Source organism: Callithrix jacchus, chromosome 18 (assembly GCF_049354715.1).
Source record: "Callithrix jacchus isolate 240 chromosome 18, calJac240_pri, whole genome shotgun sequence".
Lineage (NCBI taxonomy): Eukaryota > Metazoa > Chordata > Mammalia > Primates > Cebidae > Callithrix > Callithrix jacchus.
The window spans coordinates 34,387,080-34,404,887 of NC_133519.1; the positions used below are offsets into that span (position 1 = coordinate 34,387,080).

A 17,808-nucleotide genomic window follows, 5' to 3' on the forward strand; every position below is an offset into this window, starting at 1 on the left:
GTTTATATTTGTCCTCCAGTGATCACCAGTCGTTGATCCTAGTTGATCCTGAGAAACAAAGAATAAATCTAACCCACTTTCCATCCAGTGTTAACAACTTTAGCCAAACAGTCTATACTGTGCATGTGAGGAGAGTATCGTATCGCCAGGATTGAAGGGGCTGATGATAGTAGGGCTGCTAGAAAGAATGCAATGTTTGGAATATATTTATACTAAAAAGTGGTTGTTTATTTGAAATTCAAATTTAACTGAGCATCCTCTATTTTGATTAGCTCAATCTGTCAATCTTACAAGTGGCAGCTAAAGAAATCAAAGCTGAGCTAGTGAGCTGGGGGCAGGAGAGGGAAGAATAGAGCTACGACCTGCTCAGTTCTGCTCAGTCCTGTCTCAGTTCTCTGGCTGCTCAGCACATCTGTGGAAGCCACTTCAGAGGCCCACATTACACTTTGCATATGGACCCGTGTCCCCTACCTACCCCACAGCTTTCACATTTCAGCCCTATTTGGGGTTGAAGTTCAGTAGTTGAAGATAACTACGATTTTAACCAAAATGTTGTAATTTCCTGACATTTCCAATCCCTCCCATCATTTCTCACATTCTAGAGTCAATAAACTTCAAAGAGGTCAATGAGCGTCAATCCTCTGGATTAGATCTGAACACTTTAATGTACCTTAAAATTGCATTGCATCCAAAGAGCTAATTAACATATTAAAAGGTGCTTAATCTCCTTAGTACCAACAAGGAAACACAAAACCACAGATACCACCACTTAACTAGCAAGATGACTAAAACTTGGAAAGACTGACAATAATAAGTGTTGTCTGAGATACGTAGCAACTGAGCTGTCATACCTTGCTTGAGGGAGTGTAAATCGGTACCATCACTTTGGAAAGCTGTTTGGCAAGATCTACTCAAGCAGCCGTATCCAATCATTTGGCTTCCCTGGGGCACATCGGAAGAAGAATTGTCTTGGGCCACACGTAAAATAACACTAATGCTACTAGCTGATGAGCTAAGAAAAAGAAAATTACAAAAAAACTCATAATGTTTTAAGAAAGTTTACAAATTTGTGTTGGGTCACATTCAAAGCCATCCTGGACTGCATGTGGCCCACAGGCCATAGGTTGGACAACCCTGTACTAAAGCTTAACATGTATATCCTATGACCCAGTAATTTTACTCCTATGTATAAACCCAAGAGAAATGCATACATCTGTTCACCAAAACACATAAATAAGAATGTTCTCAGCAGCATTATTCATAATGGTGTAAAACTGAGAACAACCTATACGTCAATAGTATAGTGGATAAATGTTTTGTGGTATAATCAGGTGATGGAATGTTATATAGCATTGAAAATGAACAATTATTGATAAACATGGATGAATATCACAACATGGATGAATGGATGCATATCACAACAACATAAATGAATATCACAAACACAAAAGATGTAGTATGATTTCATTAATATAAAGTTTAAAAACTGGCAAATTTGATCTATGTTGTTAGAAACAAGAAAGGTTACCTCCAGGGAGAAGAGAAGGGTAGTGACTTGATGGTAGCATGGGAAAAACTTCTGGACTGCTGATAATGTTTTCCTTCTGGCTATGAATGGGTATTACATGGATTTGTTCATCTTAGAGTAATTCAAGCTATACATTTATGATTTGTACATTTTTCTACTTGTATGTTATGCTTCAATAAAATTTTTTTAAAAGATAGCATTAATTTGCAGTAAATCCAGTTTTTTTTTTGAGACGGAGTTTCGCTCTTGTTACCCAGGCTGGAGTGCAATGGCGAGATCTCGGCTCACCGCAACCTCCGCCTCCTGGGTTCAGGCAATTCTCCTGCCTCAGCCTCCTGAATAGCTGGGATTACAGGCACGCGCCACCGTGCCCAGCTAACTTTTTGTATTTTTAGTAGGATGGGGTTTCGCCATGTTGACCAGGATGGTCTCTATCTGTTGACCTCGTGATCCACCCGCCTCGGCCTCCCAAAGTGCTGGGACTACAGGCTTGAGCCACCACACCCGGCCATTAAATCCAGTTTTTTAACACCTTATGCTTATGCATTTGATTTTGTTATAAACTCTAAATACAGCATTTTACACTTATTCCTTTGAAATTTCATTATTTTGGTTGATTAAGATATTTTAAGTTCCTACTTCTGTCATCAGTGCATTAGTTATCTCACTATATTTTCAAATTTTATTTTCCCTCAGCTTTATTAAGGCAAAAATGACAAAAATTGTACATATTTATGGTGTACAATGTGATGTTTTAATATATGTATGCATTGTGAAATAATTAAATCAAGCTAATTAACATATCTTGCATATTTATCATTTTTGTGTGGTGAGAACATTTACGATCTACGCTCTTAGCAATTTTGAAGTATACAATACTTCATTAACTAGTCACCATGCTCTAGGTTACATCACCAGAACTTTTTCAACATGTCTAGTTGAACCTTTGCATCCTTCAACCACCCACATTTCACTCGCCCCGACCCAACCCCAGCCCCTGGCACCACAATCTACTCTGCTTCTGTGATTTTGACTTTTTTAGACTCTATATGTAAGTGAGCTCATTCAATAGTTTTGTCTTTCTGTTCCTGGCTTATTTCACTTAACATGAAGCCCTCCAGTCATCCGTGCCATCATACAGGAAAAGATTTCCTTCTGTTTTCAGGTTGAATAGTATTCCATTGTATATGCTATCCAACGTTTTCTTTATCCATTCATATGTTGATAAACACCTGGGTCGGTTCCATATCTTGGCTATTGTGAATAGTGCTGAAATGAACATGGGAATGCAGGCATACTGATTTCAATTCCTTTGGGTATATACCCAGATGTGGGATTGCTAGATCATATGGTAGTTCTATTTTTAACTTTTTAAGAACCTACATATTATTTTCCATAATGGCTGTACTTCCAATTATATCTTTATCAAAGTCCTCTATCATGCCCATGGAGGCTTACCTCTGAGTTGACACCAGAATACTAATCAATTTCTGTTAGGTGTGATTGTTAACCAGTCAATTATATTTTCTTTATTCCTATAATTTTGTCTCTTTTACTCACAAGGATATTAGAAATTTGGCCAAATGCCTTAAAGTCAATATGTACATTTTCTATAGCATTCTCTTGATTTAAAAGTTTAATAACTCTTCCAAAAGAAGAAAATAATGTTGGCTTGTTCTTGACTCTGAATCCATTTGACTTCATTTAATCACCTCTTGCTAATCTAAATAACCATTGAGGATGCTCCCAAATATTCTCTTTTCTATTGTGCACCTATAGGAGTGCACTTCCCTGCCTACTTGAAACTAGGTGTGGTCATGGAACTTGCTTTGATCAATGCCACGAGTAAAAGTGAAATACGTCACTTCTGGGAGTAGAATGAGTATAAACCACTGCATCCTCTTTCCCACTGCTTTGACAACCAGAATGTTCCAGCGTGGGTCCCAAAGTGAAGGCAACAACAGAGGGGAGCCCCATACAACCCATAAGGGACATGTAGTATGAGCAAAAAATTAACAAGAAATAAGCCTTTGTTAGCCAGGCATGGTGGCTCATGCCTGTAATCCCAGCACTTTGGGAGGCCAAGGCAGGTGGATCACATGAGGTCGGGAGTTCGAGACCAGCCTGATCAATATGGAGAAACACCACCTCTACAAAAAATACAAAATTAGCCAGGCGTGGTGGCGCATGCCTGTAATCCCAGCTACTCCGAGACTAAGGCAGGAGAATTGCTTGAACCTAGGAGGCTGAGGTGGCAGTTAGCCAAGATGGCGCCATTGCACTCCAGCCTGGGCAACAAGAGCAAAACTCCATCGAAAAAGAAAGGAAAGAAAGAAGGAGAAAAAGAAAGAAGAAAGAAAGAGAGAGAGAAAGAGAGAAAGGAAGGAAGAGAGGGAGAGAAAGAGAAAAAGAGAAAAGTCTGTTATTTCAAGCCATTGAGATTTTGGTATTGTTAATGAAACATAACCGGTATTATCTCAACAAATACATTATGTTTACCGGTCTGTGTTTTCTGGGATCCATGAATAGCCTCATCTTTAGAAATTCAGGAGAGAATGTGCCCATCTGTGGTGTTCCAGCCCATCTCTTGTTCTCCATGATTTTTTGAGATTACTGACATTACATCTGTCAGTTCTTTGGGTATCTGTGGATATATGTTGTCCGGGACTAGCAGCTTGAATTGATTTTAAATGACTGTGTGCTTCAGCACTACTTATCTTTGATTTCAATTCTTTCTTAGCAATACTTGTTATACTTTTCAATTCTCCATGGTGGAGAACGTAGAAACAAAAGAAAAGTTGGATACCACCCCATACGTAAGCTTCATCTTCATTCCTCTTTTATTACCTTGCTTTCAAGAAAGCCTTTAAAAATCCCTCTAGGTTTTCTTAACTTTAGCATTTTTTGTAAGTCTTTCATTCTGGACATTCAGTTTTCTCACGCTTCTCTTTTTATTATTATCATTATTATTTTAGAGAGGGGCTCACTCTGTCACCTAAAATAGAATGTAGTGGCACAATCTCAGCTTCCTGCAGCCTCAACCTCCCTGGCTCAAGCCATCCTCCCACCTCAGCGTCCTGAATAGCTGGGACTACAGGCACATGCCACCACACCTGGCAAATTTTGTTTTTTATTTTTTGTAAATATGGGATTTCACTATGTTGCCCAAGCTGGTCTCTAACTCTTGGGTTCAAGCAACACTCCTGTGTGGGCCTCCCAAAGTGCTGGGATTATAGGCATAAGCCACTGTATCTAACCTCTCACATATGAACTTCTTAAAAGTTCATATAGCACCAAATTCACTATCTGAAATTATTTATTTGATCTAATTGTATCTATTGACTGTTTCCGGTACATGCTGTGGTTTTTTTTGTTGCATTTTTAATGCTACCCTTTTTTTAACCTTAGTTATATGCTTCTACATTTTGGTTACTTCTTAACATTAGAGTTTGCCAGGACTTCTCCTTTTCATGGTTATCCAATATCTAACATTTAGCACTCATTCTTTAGAATACTAAATATATTTTTAAATGTACACTATTACATTTTAAATTTTGTCTGTTAAATGTACGAATGTTTTCCCTGAGTTTTTTTTTTTTAATGCTTCCCTTAAGTCTAAGGGATATAAGTGACTGTCTCATTTTTTTCCTCTAATAGTCTTATATATCCCACTATGACTTATGTCTGTTTGAAATTACTAACCAGTTCCTCTCTGAGAGTCAGAATTAAAGTAAAAATAACAGTTCCTTAAAAACAAAACAAAACTCTTATTTTCTGTGTAACCCATTCCAGGAACTTGGATTGCTCTGAAAAAGTAGAAGGTGTTTGCTTTTACTGTCAGGCTGGTAGGGCATGATTTTTACAACATTTGGGCATGAGCATAGGCTGCCGCAGCAGCTCCAGGAAGGCCTTAGGAAATCCTAGTTTTCTCAGAACCAGTTGGGCAGCAAACTGAAATTTCAACATTTCTACTTACTTAAGGCCTTCCATCTTTCCAGCTGCCACACACAGACACAAAAACACACACACACACACACACACACACACACACACCCCCTTCTGAACTCTTTCCCTCTGTTGATTTAACATTACACCTTTATTGCCATAATCTCTTGCCTATATACAAAACTTCAATACTCACCTACATATAAATACACACACACAAAACTCATGTCTACACTTTTTTAATTTTCAGAAAAAGAGAGAGAAAAAAGTAAAAGACCAAGGTAGAGAGAGGAGAAAAGGAAACATGAGGACAGAAGGGAAAAAAATCTGGCCGAGTGAATAGAGCTAGCAGCCCACTACACCAGGACTTGCCCTGTGAGGGCCTACCCCTTCCTGCAAATGAGTGGAGCCCATCAGCTGCCCTTTCACCCCAGCCTCTTTGTAATGGTGCTCACTTATACAACAGCTGTTCAGGGTGGGAGGGCTCTTTCTCCATATTCAAGCTGGCCCTTTTGAAGTGTGACTTAACAACTCTGGCATTTTCACCACTCAGTCACTTAGATCAGCAGGCCACAGTTTAGAACCACACAAACGGAGAAAGAGCAATAGGAAAATGGGCAAATGAATATGTCAGATTTCCTCTATTTCCATTTTCTTTTTAGAAGACCTATTTAGAGACTGCTTCCTGTCACCACAAAATCCTGAACATTCGTCTTGAACATGAAGCCTCCAAGAGAAGAATTCCAGAACTGGACCATAAGCAGAACCATAGCTTATCTACCAGATCTCATTGTCTACGGACGTTTCTCCCCAGACCGACCCTTTATAGATTCTTTTGATGGAGTCCTGATGTTTGTTGATATTTCAGGCAAGTGCAAAAGGGATATTTGTTTAATGTGGACGAGCAACAGGCTTCTGTGGGAATTCACGCGCAGAGCTTGACTGCAGAGTAGTGAGGCTATTCTGGAACCCCTAGGCTGTCACAGCAGATGTGCTCCATTGAGAACACAAGAGGGAGGGAGGAGACAACTTGTGGTCTTGGCTCTCTCTCATCCTCCCATACCCAGCACTGCCAATCATGGGCATATCTTTAAGATGCTCATATCCCATTCCTTGCTCCAGTATCTCTGCCCCAACTTCGCTGACTCATCCTCCCCAGCCCCAAGCCTCACACACATCCCATTCAAAATTGACCTCAGGAAATTGAAATTGGAATTGATCTCCCTAGATGATGTTTACATCTTTTTTTTTTTTTTTTTTTTTTTTAAACGGAGTTTTGCTCTTGTTACCCAGGCTGGAGTGCAATGGCGCAATCTCGGCTCACGGCAACCTCCGCCTCCTGGGTTCAGGCAATTCTCCTGACTCAGCCTCCCAAGTAGCTGGGATTACAGGCACACGCCACCATGCCCAGCTAATTTTTTTTGCATTTTCAGTAGAGACGAGGTTTCACCATGTTGACCAGGATGGTCTCGATCTCTTGACCTCGTGATCCACCCTCCTCGGCCTCCCAAAGTGCTGGGATTACAGGTGTGAGCCACCACGCCCGGCCTGATGTTTACATCTTAATAATAAACTTGCCACCTCTTCACAAGTGTTTAAAATGTGTGTGTTTTTGTTACCACGGAAGAAAAATTCTATTCCCAGTTAAAGAAGTTGCAGTTATCCTGGTACCACTGAAAATGTGGAAGCAAGAGATATCTGGAGCCCTTTCCTGACCCCTAAAATAATAAACACAGATAGAGGAAGCTGCATGTCCGACACTTGAAACAGCCACAAAGATCCTTAAGAAGAAATTCGGCCCGTTTTTTAAAGCTGAGGCCCACTGCCTTCCAGTGTAGCCCTCTTCTGGCTCTGCTTGCTTCCCCCAAGCAGCCAAGAAAACCAGCTGCACATTTATTCCAGGTTTTACTGCAATGACTGAGAAGTTCAGTACAGCCATGTACATGGACCGAGGGGCTGAGCAGTTGGTGGAGATCCTCAATTACCACTTAAGTGCAATCGTGGAGAGTAAGTGTTCCCACAGGTTTCTGGCTTGAGAATATTTCAATTCATTGTTTCTTCTGTAGTTGTCAATTATAATCTGATAGAGTACAATTGCTTAGCACTGCTCCTCTTCCCCATGAAATGTGTAAGAAACTAGTCTTTTTTGAAATATGATATAGTATAACTGAAGAAATAAATATAGTCAGACTTCACTAATACAGAGTTTTTGAGGGAAGGGATGTTTTGTGTTAAAGGGCTGAATTATAGACTGCTTTTAAAAGAACTGTAGTAGTAATATTTTTAGTTTTATTATATAAGTATTTTTATTTATATTTTATTGGTACTATTATTATTATTAGTTTTCGAGACAGGGTCTCATTCTGTCACCTAGACTGGAGTGAAGTGGCTCAATCTCGGCTCACTACAACCTCTGCCTCCCAGGCTCAAGCAATCCTCCTGCCTCAGCCTCCTCAGTAGCTGGGATCATAGGTGTGCGCTACTTCCACCTGGCTCATTTTTGTATTTTTAGTAGAGATGGGGTTTCACCATGTTGGCCAGGCTGGTCTTGAACTCCTGACCTCAAATGATCCACCCACCTTGGCATCCCAAAGTGCTAAGCCCAGCCTTTTTTTTTTTTCCTGAGACAGAGTCTTGCGCTGTCGCCCAGGCTGGAGTACAGTGGCACAATCTTGGCTCACTGCAACCCATCTCCTGGGTTCAATGGTTCTCCTGGCGAAGTTAAGATTACCAGCACCTGCCACCACGCTCAACTAATTCGTGGGGTTTTTTTTTTTTTTTTGAGACAGAGTTTTGCTCTTCTTGCCCAGGCTGGAGTGCAATGGCATGATCTCGGCTCATCACAACCTCCGCCTTCCAGGTTCAAGCAATTCCCCTGCCTCAGCCTCCTGAGTAGATGGGATTACAGGCACGCACCAGCACGCCCAGCTTAATTGTTGTATTTTTAGTAGAGATTGGTTGTGGGGGCGGTGGGGGGGGTGTCTCACCATGTTGGCCAGGCTAGCCTTGAACTCCTGGCCTCAAGTTATTCACCTGCTTCAGCTTCCCAAAGTGCTGGGATTACTGGCAAGAGCCACTGTGCCCAACCTATCCAAGTATTTTTAAAAGCTAACATCTATATAACCCAAACACAGTCATTAAGAGATTGTTGTATGAGTAGATACAGGATTTATAATTAACTTCTCAATGATTTGTCTCCTAATGATGGACACTGAAGCACTCAGAGTGAACTAAAAACTTTAGTCCCTTGTCAACCTCTACCTGCCATCTTGTTTGCATTGTTAATTCAAACTATCCATGAAGAGAAGGGTTTACTCTGTTACAGTAAACTCCTGGCCTAATGTTTCATCAGGTTCTGAGTTCCTTACTAATATCATGATGTTACCCACTAGACAAAATGTAATGCTTCATAAAAGCAGAAACTATGGTGGATTCCTTTCTGTATCTGACTTGGCACAGTAGGTGCTTAACCAATCCACGATGATGCAAAACTAAAAGAGAGAATTGCCATTTACTTCATACAGTCCAAATAAAGAAAATGCAAAGTTGGTAATAATCGAAAATACAAGTCACTATGGTTGTGATTTCCCTATTTCCTGACTCCTAGTTTTTGTGGAGTCCTGTCATTCATCCACCCACCCATGCTTACCCAAGCCCCAGCCTGTAACATATATTGATTAATAATAAATTAATTAAAAGCATTCCATCATCGTGGAAGGAGGGCAGCTGTCTTCAGGCCTCACCAGAAACCCTACTTCCTTTCTCCTATCTTTCCCCATTCATGGAAGTGGAGCAGAGACATAAACTGGTGATTCTCTGAATCACTGTTCTTTTGACCTAGTTTCTATTCTAACAAAGAACGAATTTTTTTTTTACTAGCTTCATGGAATCAGGGTTTGATTTAATTTGTTTTTCTTTTTGTTCTCAGAAGTGTTGATTTTTGGAGGAGACATCCTGAAATTTGCAGGTATGGGGCTCACTAAGATGGGAGGGGAAAGAAAGGAGTGCTGAGGTGCCTCTGCTCCTGCACTGGGACAAAGGAGGCATCCCAGAGAAGGGAGTGGCCAGGGGCTAAGGAATCCTTGATGAGTAAATTTCTTTTTTTTTTTTTTGAGACAGAGTCTCACTCTGTCACCCAGACTGGAGTGCAGTGGCAGATCTCGGCTCCCTGCAACCTCTGCTGCCAGGTTCAAGCAATTCTCCTGCCTCAGCCTCCTGAGTGGATTACAGGCACCTGTCACTGCACCAAGCTAATTTTTGTAGTTTTTAGTAGAGACAGGTTTTCACCATCTTGGCCAGGCTGGTCTTGAACTCCTGACCTTGTGATCCACCCACCTCTGCCTCCCAAAGTGCTGGAATTACAGGTTTGAGCCACCATGCCCAGCTGATGAGTAAGTTTCTATACAAAGTGGACTGATCCCCAGGGCAAGCAGGTCAAAAGCCCCCGCTATGTCTCTCTCTCTCTCTCTCTCTCTCTCTGACAGGCGATGCACTCCTAGCCCTGTGGAAGGTGGAGCAAAAGCAGCTGAAAGACATTATCACAGTGGTAATTAAATGTAGCCTGGAGATCCATGGATTGTTTCAGACCCAGGAGTGTGAAGAAGGCCTAGAGATCCGAGTCAAGATAGGTAAGCATTTGAGAAGGAACAAATCCTATGGCAGTGGGATAGGGGTCTTGACTCCTGGGGCATCTCTCTCTCCCAAAGAGAAGTAGTAGAACATGGTGGCTTAGCCCCATCATGCCCTGAACTTTGGAATCGGGACGATCAGAATGTGAATCTTGGCTTCCTCACTTACCAGTTGAGAATATTTGGGTTAATCATAATATTTACCTAATAAGCCATTATAAAAATAAATAAGTTGGTACGGCGGTTGATGCATAGGAACCACTCAACAAAACAGCCTTTTTTACTGCTACTGCTGTTATTATTATTACAACTTGCTGCTTGTCAAGGTTGTGAAGTATAAAACCAAATAGACGCTAGCTTGCCCTTACATGGCTTCAGCAATTACATGAGACTGGTCACCTCATACCTCGTAAGAATGATGTGCAAGAAAAGTTTGACAGGTCAGCCTGCTACACAGCTGCAGCTTTATAAGTCGTCTTAAGATTATACATAAGGCCGGGCGCGGTGGCTCAAGCCTGTAATCCCAGCACTTTGGGAGGCCGAGGCGGGTGGATCATGAGGTCAAGAGCTCGAGACCATCTTGGTCAACATGGTGAGACCCCGTCTCTACTAAAAATACAAAAAATTAGCTGGGCACGGTAGCGCGTGCCTGTAATCCCAGCTACTCAGGAGGCTGAGGCAGGAGAATTGCCTGAACCCAGGAGGCGGAGGTTGCGGTGAGCCGAGATCGCGCCATTGCACTCCTGCCTGGGTCACAAGAGCGAAACTCCGTCTCAAAAAAAAAAAAGATTATACATAAACCAGATGCAGTGGCCCAGCACTTTGGGAGGCCAAGGCAGGCGGATCGCCTGAGGTCAGGAGTTCAAGACCAGGCTGGCCAACATGGTAAAAACCCTGTCTCTACTAAGAACACAAAAAAATTAGCTGTGTTCCCAGCTACTCAGGTGGCTGAGGCAAGAGCCTTATTTGAACCCGGGAGGCAGAAGTTGCAGTGAGCGGAGATCATACCATTGCATTCCAGCCTGGGCGACAGGGTGAGACTCCATCTCACAAAAAAAAAAAAAGATTGTACATATAGTAACAATCACACATATTTCCTTATTACATTGCAGACATTACACACTATGCATGTGCAAACATTACACACACTATATCACAGTCCTGAGATACAGGCATCAAACTTGTATCCATTTCATAGATGAAAAATGAGATTCTGAGAGGTGTTAAGTAATGAGTAACAGCTAGAGTTGTGGTTGGTGCTGCTGGTGTTAGCTTCTGCCTAACTAAACTTTACAAAACTAAGAATTCCCACATGTTATAACTGATGGGATCATCACCAGTTATACAATTAGCTGTTTCTCAGCCATCTTTAACCTATGTTCCCTTTTGATGTTGTTAAAAATTTCTCCAAAAAAGTTAAATATTCTGTTGAAAAAAAATCAAAGTTATTATAATACTGAATACTTTTTCTAAATTAGCACCCAGGGAGTCTGATGTGTTATCCTTCTTGAGAATAATGGGAACCCAGACACCTCTTGCACACTGATTGGCTGTTAGAGAGATGGGTCTCAGCACCTTTTTTCTTTTTTTTTTGAGACAGAGTTTCATTCTGCTCTTGTTGCCCAGGCAGAATGCAGTGGTGTGATCTCGGCTCACTGCAACCTCTGCCTTCTGATTTCAAGTGATTCTCCTGCCTCTTTCTGTATCTGACTTGGGATAATCCCGAGTAGCTGGGATTACAGGCAACCGCCACCATGCCTGGCTAATTTTTATATTTTTAGTAGAGATGGGGTTTCACCAAGTTGGCCAGGCTAGTCTCAAACTCTTGCCCTGGTGATCTGCCCGCCTTGGCCTCCAAAAGTGCTGGAATTACAGGCGTGAGCCACCGTGTCCAGCCAATAAGTGTAATTTAAATCCACTTTCAGCATTATTTTTCTTAATTTAGTTAATGCAACAAACAAGACCAAGGAAAAGGCTCCATAATTCCTATGTAAAGTTTTAGAAGTGAGATTTTGGTCTGAGATAGTATAGTCCCACCAAGATTATGCTTTTTCCAAGAAGCTGTGCTGCTGGGAAATAATCCAGAACTTCTCCCGAAAACCTATTCCTTGCCTTTTTGCCAGGACTGGCTGCTGGCCACATTAGCATGCTGGTCTTTGGAGATGAAACACAAAACCACTTTCTGGTGCTTGGTCCGCCAGTAGATGATGTGCGCCTTGCACAGAGTATGGCTCAGACGAATGATGTTATTCTGTCACCAAACTGCTGGCAGCTCTGTGACCGGAACATGATTGAAACGGAGAGGATTCCAGACAAGAAAGCAGTTAAGGTGGGTGTGATGCTGCTGTTTACAGAAGTTCTGCCAGCCTGTAACAGAGGCCCCCTGCCAGAAAAGTCACTGAGCACACTGGTTTCATAAAGCTCCTGGGATGGAGACTTGGATGGGGTCAGTCTGGGTTAGGCTACAGAAGCTTTAGACTGGGACAACTCCTCTGGTAGGAGCCAGGGCTGGTGAGCTTGAGGTAGAAATGATTAGGCTTCTCTGTGTGTAACTGAGGATATGGAATTTGGGGATTGAGGCCTTTTGAGGGGCTAGTGACCTTGCTTAAGGAACAAGAAGGGTCTGCTGGTTGCCTCAGGAGCAGAGGGAAATACTTTTAAAAGCTCTCATTGACCCTTACTTTCTTTACCCAACACCCTCCTAACCCAGGGTGAGGGATCACTGAGGGTAAAGACTGGAGTTGGGCAAGTGCGGTGAAGGAAGAGCGACTTTTCCTATGGTTCTGCCTAGAAGGAAACATTGTGGTTAAGCTGCAGATTAACTATAAGCAGAACTGTCCCTGGGAATATGGCCAATTAGAAAAGTTGTGCTTTGAGGGTATGAAAGTGGAAGAGAGGTGTGCTGCTAAAAGAGCCAAAGGAATGAGACTGCACGGCAGAAAGAAAGGAAGACAGAGAATCCTTGCAGATGCTGGCCAGGATAGGAGGCGCGCCCACACTCAGGCATCAGTCTACACCCTCACCACCCCCAGCCCCTCCTCACTCTTCCAGCAAGGCCCATCCAGTCCACAAGGCCTAGCTGGCTCATAGCAATAGCCCATTCCCATCCTCTTCAATCATTCTTTATACCTTTAAAAATTGTTTTAACTTTGAATTCATGTTAGACTTACAGAAAAGTCGAAAAAATAATACAGAGTTTCCATATATCCCTCACCTTCCTTCCCCTAATATGACCATCTTTCCTAACAAGAGTGCAATAGTCAAAACCAGGAAATTAACGTTGGTACGATACTACTCACTAATTAAAGACCTTATTTGGGGGTTTCTCTTTGCTCTAATCCCCCCTCCCTCTGTCTCTGTATGAGGGAGCTGTTTTCTTCTTACTTCCTTCTTTCTTGCCTAATAAACTCTCTATTCCTTAAAACAAAACGAAACAAAAAAGACCGTATTTGAATGTCACCAGTTTTCCCACTGCAGTCCTGGGTGGAATGTTGCGGGATTGTGTGCGTGATCTCACACTGCATTTTGTCGTTATTTTTGCTTAGCCTCCTGCAGTCTGTAACAGCACTTCAGTCTTTCTTTGTCTTTCATGACCGTGAAACTTTAGAGTTGACAGTTATTTCATCACACGTCTCTCCATTTAGTTTTACCTGGTGTTTCTTTTCTCTCTCTCTTTTCTTCTTTTTTTTTTTTTGAGATGGAGTCTCACTCTGTCACCCAGGGTGGAGGGCGGTGGCATGATCTCAGCTCACTGCAACCTCGAACTCCCAGGCTCAAGTGATTCTCCCACCGCAGCTTCCTGAGTAACTAGGACCACAAACATGTGCCACTATGCTGGGCTAATTTGTGTGTGTGTGTGTGTGTGTGTGTGTGTGTGTGTGTGTGTGTATTTTTGGTAGAGACAGGATTTTACCATTGTTACCCAGGCTGGTCTTGAACTCCTGAGCTCAAGCAAACTGCCCGCCTCAGCCTCCCAAAGTGCTGGGATTACAAGCCTGATATTTTCTCTTTATTGGACTAAGCGTACGCTTTTTGGTGGGGGCAGGGAAGAAGACCACAAAAATGAGGTCATGCCATTCTCAGTGTATCATTATCATCACATGTGGCTCATAATCTTGATGTCTTATGACTGGTGATGCTCCTAATACCTTTTAGGCCATCAGCCCCCTGTCCTTTAACACTTATAAGAAAGAAATGGTATGGCTGGGCGAGGCGAATCACACCTGTAATCCCAGCACTTTGGGAGGCTGAAGTGGGCAGATTATGAGGTCAGGAGTTCAAGACCAGCCTGGCCAACATGGTGAAACCTCGTCTCTACTAAAAATACAAAAATTACCTGGGCGTGGTGGCAGGTGCCTGTAATCCCAGCTACTCAGGAGGCTGAGGCAGGAGAATTCTTTGAACCCAGGAGGCGGAGGTTGCAGTGAGCCAAGATCAGCCTGAGTGACAAGGCAAGCCTTTGTCTTGGGGGGAAAAAAAAGAAATAGTGTGCAGTTAAACCAGGTTTTACTTAAATTAAAATATTATGAAGGAAAAAAAGGAAGTTCTAAGGGCAGAAAAGTATAAGATTAGTCCCCCTTGGAATGACCCTCTCTGTCATTCCATATATCAAACACTGAGATCTGAGTGAAGACCGTAATTGGAAAGACTTTAAATTTTCAGTTTAAAATTTCAATTTTACAAATCAAAGATTTTTTTGGTGTTTAAGTATGCCAATACTGTTTACCATTCTATAGACAGTCAAAAGCGTACTCCCTGACTTTCTGCTGACAAGTTACACTGAGGATTAAATGGTTCTCGGAACAACTGGAAACTTCTCATTTTCTTTTATTTAGGTTAACTTCTTAAAACCACCTCCTCACTTTAACTTTGATGAATTTTTCACGAAGTGTATGACCTTCATGAATTATTATCCTTCTGGTAAGCCCAGAAGTAAGTACCCACCATGGAAAGAAGCCTTCAACTTTACCAGTGGTCAGTAGGGTCTTATACCAATGCCCACAGCTTCACTAGTGGGTGGGCTCTTCAACACAGCTCCTGGTCCTTACCAGCACAGAAAGGGGACCTACTTCCCATTCTCCGGGACAGCGATTCTAAGTATGACACTCCCCACAACCTTCACCTCTCCCTAAGCGCTGACTCCTTTCCCTCACCCGCCAAACATTAATAAGTCTTCCCTAGGATGAATGAAAAAAAAGAAAGCTTCTCTGCATGCTGCTTTCCCCTCCTAACCTTCACCAACAAACTTCTCAGCAAAGTAATCTGTAAATGCATTGACCTGTTGTCCTATCCCCTTATTTATTTATTCATCCAATAAATATTGATTGCAAGCACCTTGACGTCTGTGCTCACCTGCTCTTCAATCTTGTACCCCTGACATCTAGCTTCTACCCCAGCCCCCTGCTGTCTACTGAAGACTTTATGTCAAGGCCACCAAGGACCATAAAATTTGCCAAACCAGGTGACCTCTTCTCAGGCCTCATCCTAGGTGGTTGACCATAGCTTATGCTCTTTTCTTGGATACTGCTTTCTCCTTTTCCTTGGGTTCAAGAGTATTCTTTTCTAGTTTTGCTTTTACGTCTCAAATCACCTATTTTCAGTCCCCTTTGCTTAGTTTCCTTAAATGTTGATGACTTCAGGGATCTCTACTCACTTCTTAGTGAACAATTCACTCATGCTTAATTTCCATATGAATAAGATGAGGCAAGTCAGAAGCCTGTGTCACAAATCTTAAGCAGACATTCACTCTCAAGGTCCTACAAGTTGCTTACATCACCCAAGTCCCCAACCTAACTGCCAGATTTCATTTCAGTCTTTTGTCCTGAATTCTAGGACAGATTTTTGTCCCGAATTCATAAAAAACAAACAAACAAAATACCCTGCCTATGGGCCACTTCCACAGGATTCAAACAGGCATCTCATATTAACACATCCAAACTTTAGCTACTTATCCTTCCCTGAAAACCCCACCTAAATGAGAAACATCAGAAACATTTTGTCTTTCTTTCCTTCTTTCTTTTCTTTTTCTTTCTCTTCTCTTTCTTTCCTTCCTTCCCTTCTTCCCTCCCTCCTTCCTTTCTCTCTCTCTCTCTCTCTCTTTCTTTAGAAATGGAGTCTCGCTCTGTCACCCGGGCTGCATCTCAGCTCACTGCAACCTCTGCCTCCTGGGTTTAAGCAAGTCTCTGCCTCAGCCTCCTGAGTAGCTGGGATTACAGGCACGTGCCACCATGCCCAGCTACTTTTCATATTTTTAGTAGAGACAGGGTTTTACCATCTTGGCCAGGCTGATCTTGAACTCCTGACCTCATGATCTACCCGCCTCAGCCTCCCAAAGTACTGGGATTACAGGCATGAGCCACCGCACCTAGCCCGGAAAATTCTGAATCATTTTTTCTCATCATTTATGTACAGGTCTGGAATATCTTAGATGTTATAAACAGTAGATTGTACTTTCACAAAGCCACCATACGTAGTGGGGTGGGGAGTGGGGAGACTGTACAAACGATCAGGAAAGGCCAAGAACCTCAGATGTCCCAGAGAGGAAGGAGAAAGCCTCATGACATTACCCACTCCTTGAGCTTTACCAGTGCCATCTCTTGGGTCTTAATGGTACCTTCTATTAAAGGGTTTCTTTAGGCCTTATTTTGAGCACCATAATACTGCAATGCAATTCTTTTCTTCTTTTTCTTTTTTTTTTTTTTTTTGAGACAGAATCTCACTTTGCTGCCAGGCTGGAGTATAGTGGTGTGATCTCGGCTCACTGCAACCTCCGCCTTCTGGGTTCAAGCGATTTTCTTGCCTCAGCCTCCCAAGTAGCTGGGACTAAGGCATGTACCACCATGCCCAGCTAATTTTTAGTAGAGAAGGGGTTTCACCATGTTGGCCAGGATGATCTCGATCTCTTGACCTCATGATCTGCCCGCCTTGGCCTCCCAAAGTGCTAGGATTACAAGCGTGAGCCACCATACCTGGCCTGCAATTCTGATGTTATAACCACCTGGAGTTAGTGCAGGACCTCATCGGTTGAATCCTCTACAAACTTCAGACACTAGCTACAAGCTCTGGGAACCTCAAACCACGGGCACTTCTGACCAACTGCCTACAAATGTGGAGATCCCTTTAAAATGCCCTCAGGTTCATAATTCACTGAAATGACTCACAGAACTCAGCAAAGTGCTACACTTACAGTTATGGTTTTATTACAAAGGATACAAATTAGGACCAGCCAAACTATAAAAAGCCACACACACATTTTTTTCACATTATCATTCTCTGTCTCCCTTATTTGTTGATTTTCTCAAGCTCATTCCTACCATCTCTTATCAGTCTATCCTAGAGCATAAACTATCGGCCTCCATAGTGAAGGGAACTATAGAGATCACGAAACTCAACTACTTTTTTCCCAGCTGAGGAAATAGGAGGCAACCAGGGCAGCAAAGTGACTTCTCAAGGGTCACACAGTGAAGCAGTATCAAGCCTGAGATCAGAAGCCAGTCTTCTTAATATTATTCCTGCTGCTCCTTCAACTCTACATCTCCTTCCTCTGTCATCCTCCTCTCTTGTCATTCCCTCATTTGTTCGTTCCCATCTCCTGTGGTACTAGTTGTAAACCAATTTCAGAAGTGAAAATCTCCCTAAGTTCCAAAGCATATGTCAGTTTGAACAGGGTTTTGAGCTACATGTGACTGAATTTTGGGAAACCTGCAA

The 17,808-nt window shown here is 42.4% G+C and overlaps 1 protein-coding gene across 5 annotated transcripts in view; it reads left to right on the forward strand.

The window, feature by feature from the left end:
• Positions 1–17,808, forward strand: part of ADCY10 (adenylate cyclase 10) — a 98,182-nt gene that overhangs the window by 2,355 nt on the left and 78,019 nt on the right. For 3 of the 5 annotated variants that reach the window (XM_035279230.3, XM_078356338.1, XM_035279232.3), the window contains exons 2-7: positions 6,136–6,341; positions 7,376–7,480; positions 9,402–9,440; positions 9,958–10,101; positions 12,225–12,430; positions 14,937–15,033. In XM_035279230.3, coding sequence (XP_035135121.3) covers positions 6,194–6,341; positions 7,376–7,480; positions 9,402–9,440; positions 9,958–10,101; positions 12,225–12,430; positions 14,937–15,033 — 739 coding nt within the window. In that variant the 5' untranslated portion in view covers positions 6,136–6,193. Of the gene's footprint in view, positions 1–6,135; positions 6,342–7,375; positions 7,481–9,401; positions 9,441–9,957; positions 10,102–12,224; positions 12,431–14,936; positions 15,034–17,808 lie in introns of those variants that run through there. The other 2 variants (XM_078356337.1, XM_035279236.3) reach the window with 2 other exon arrangements.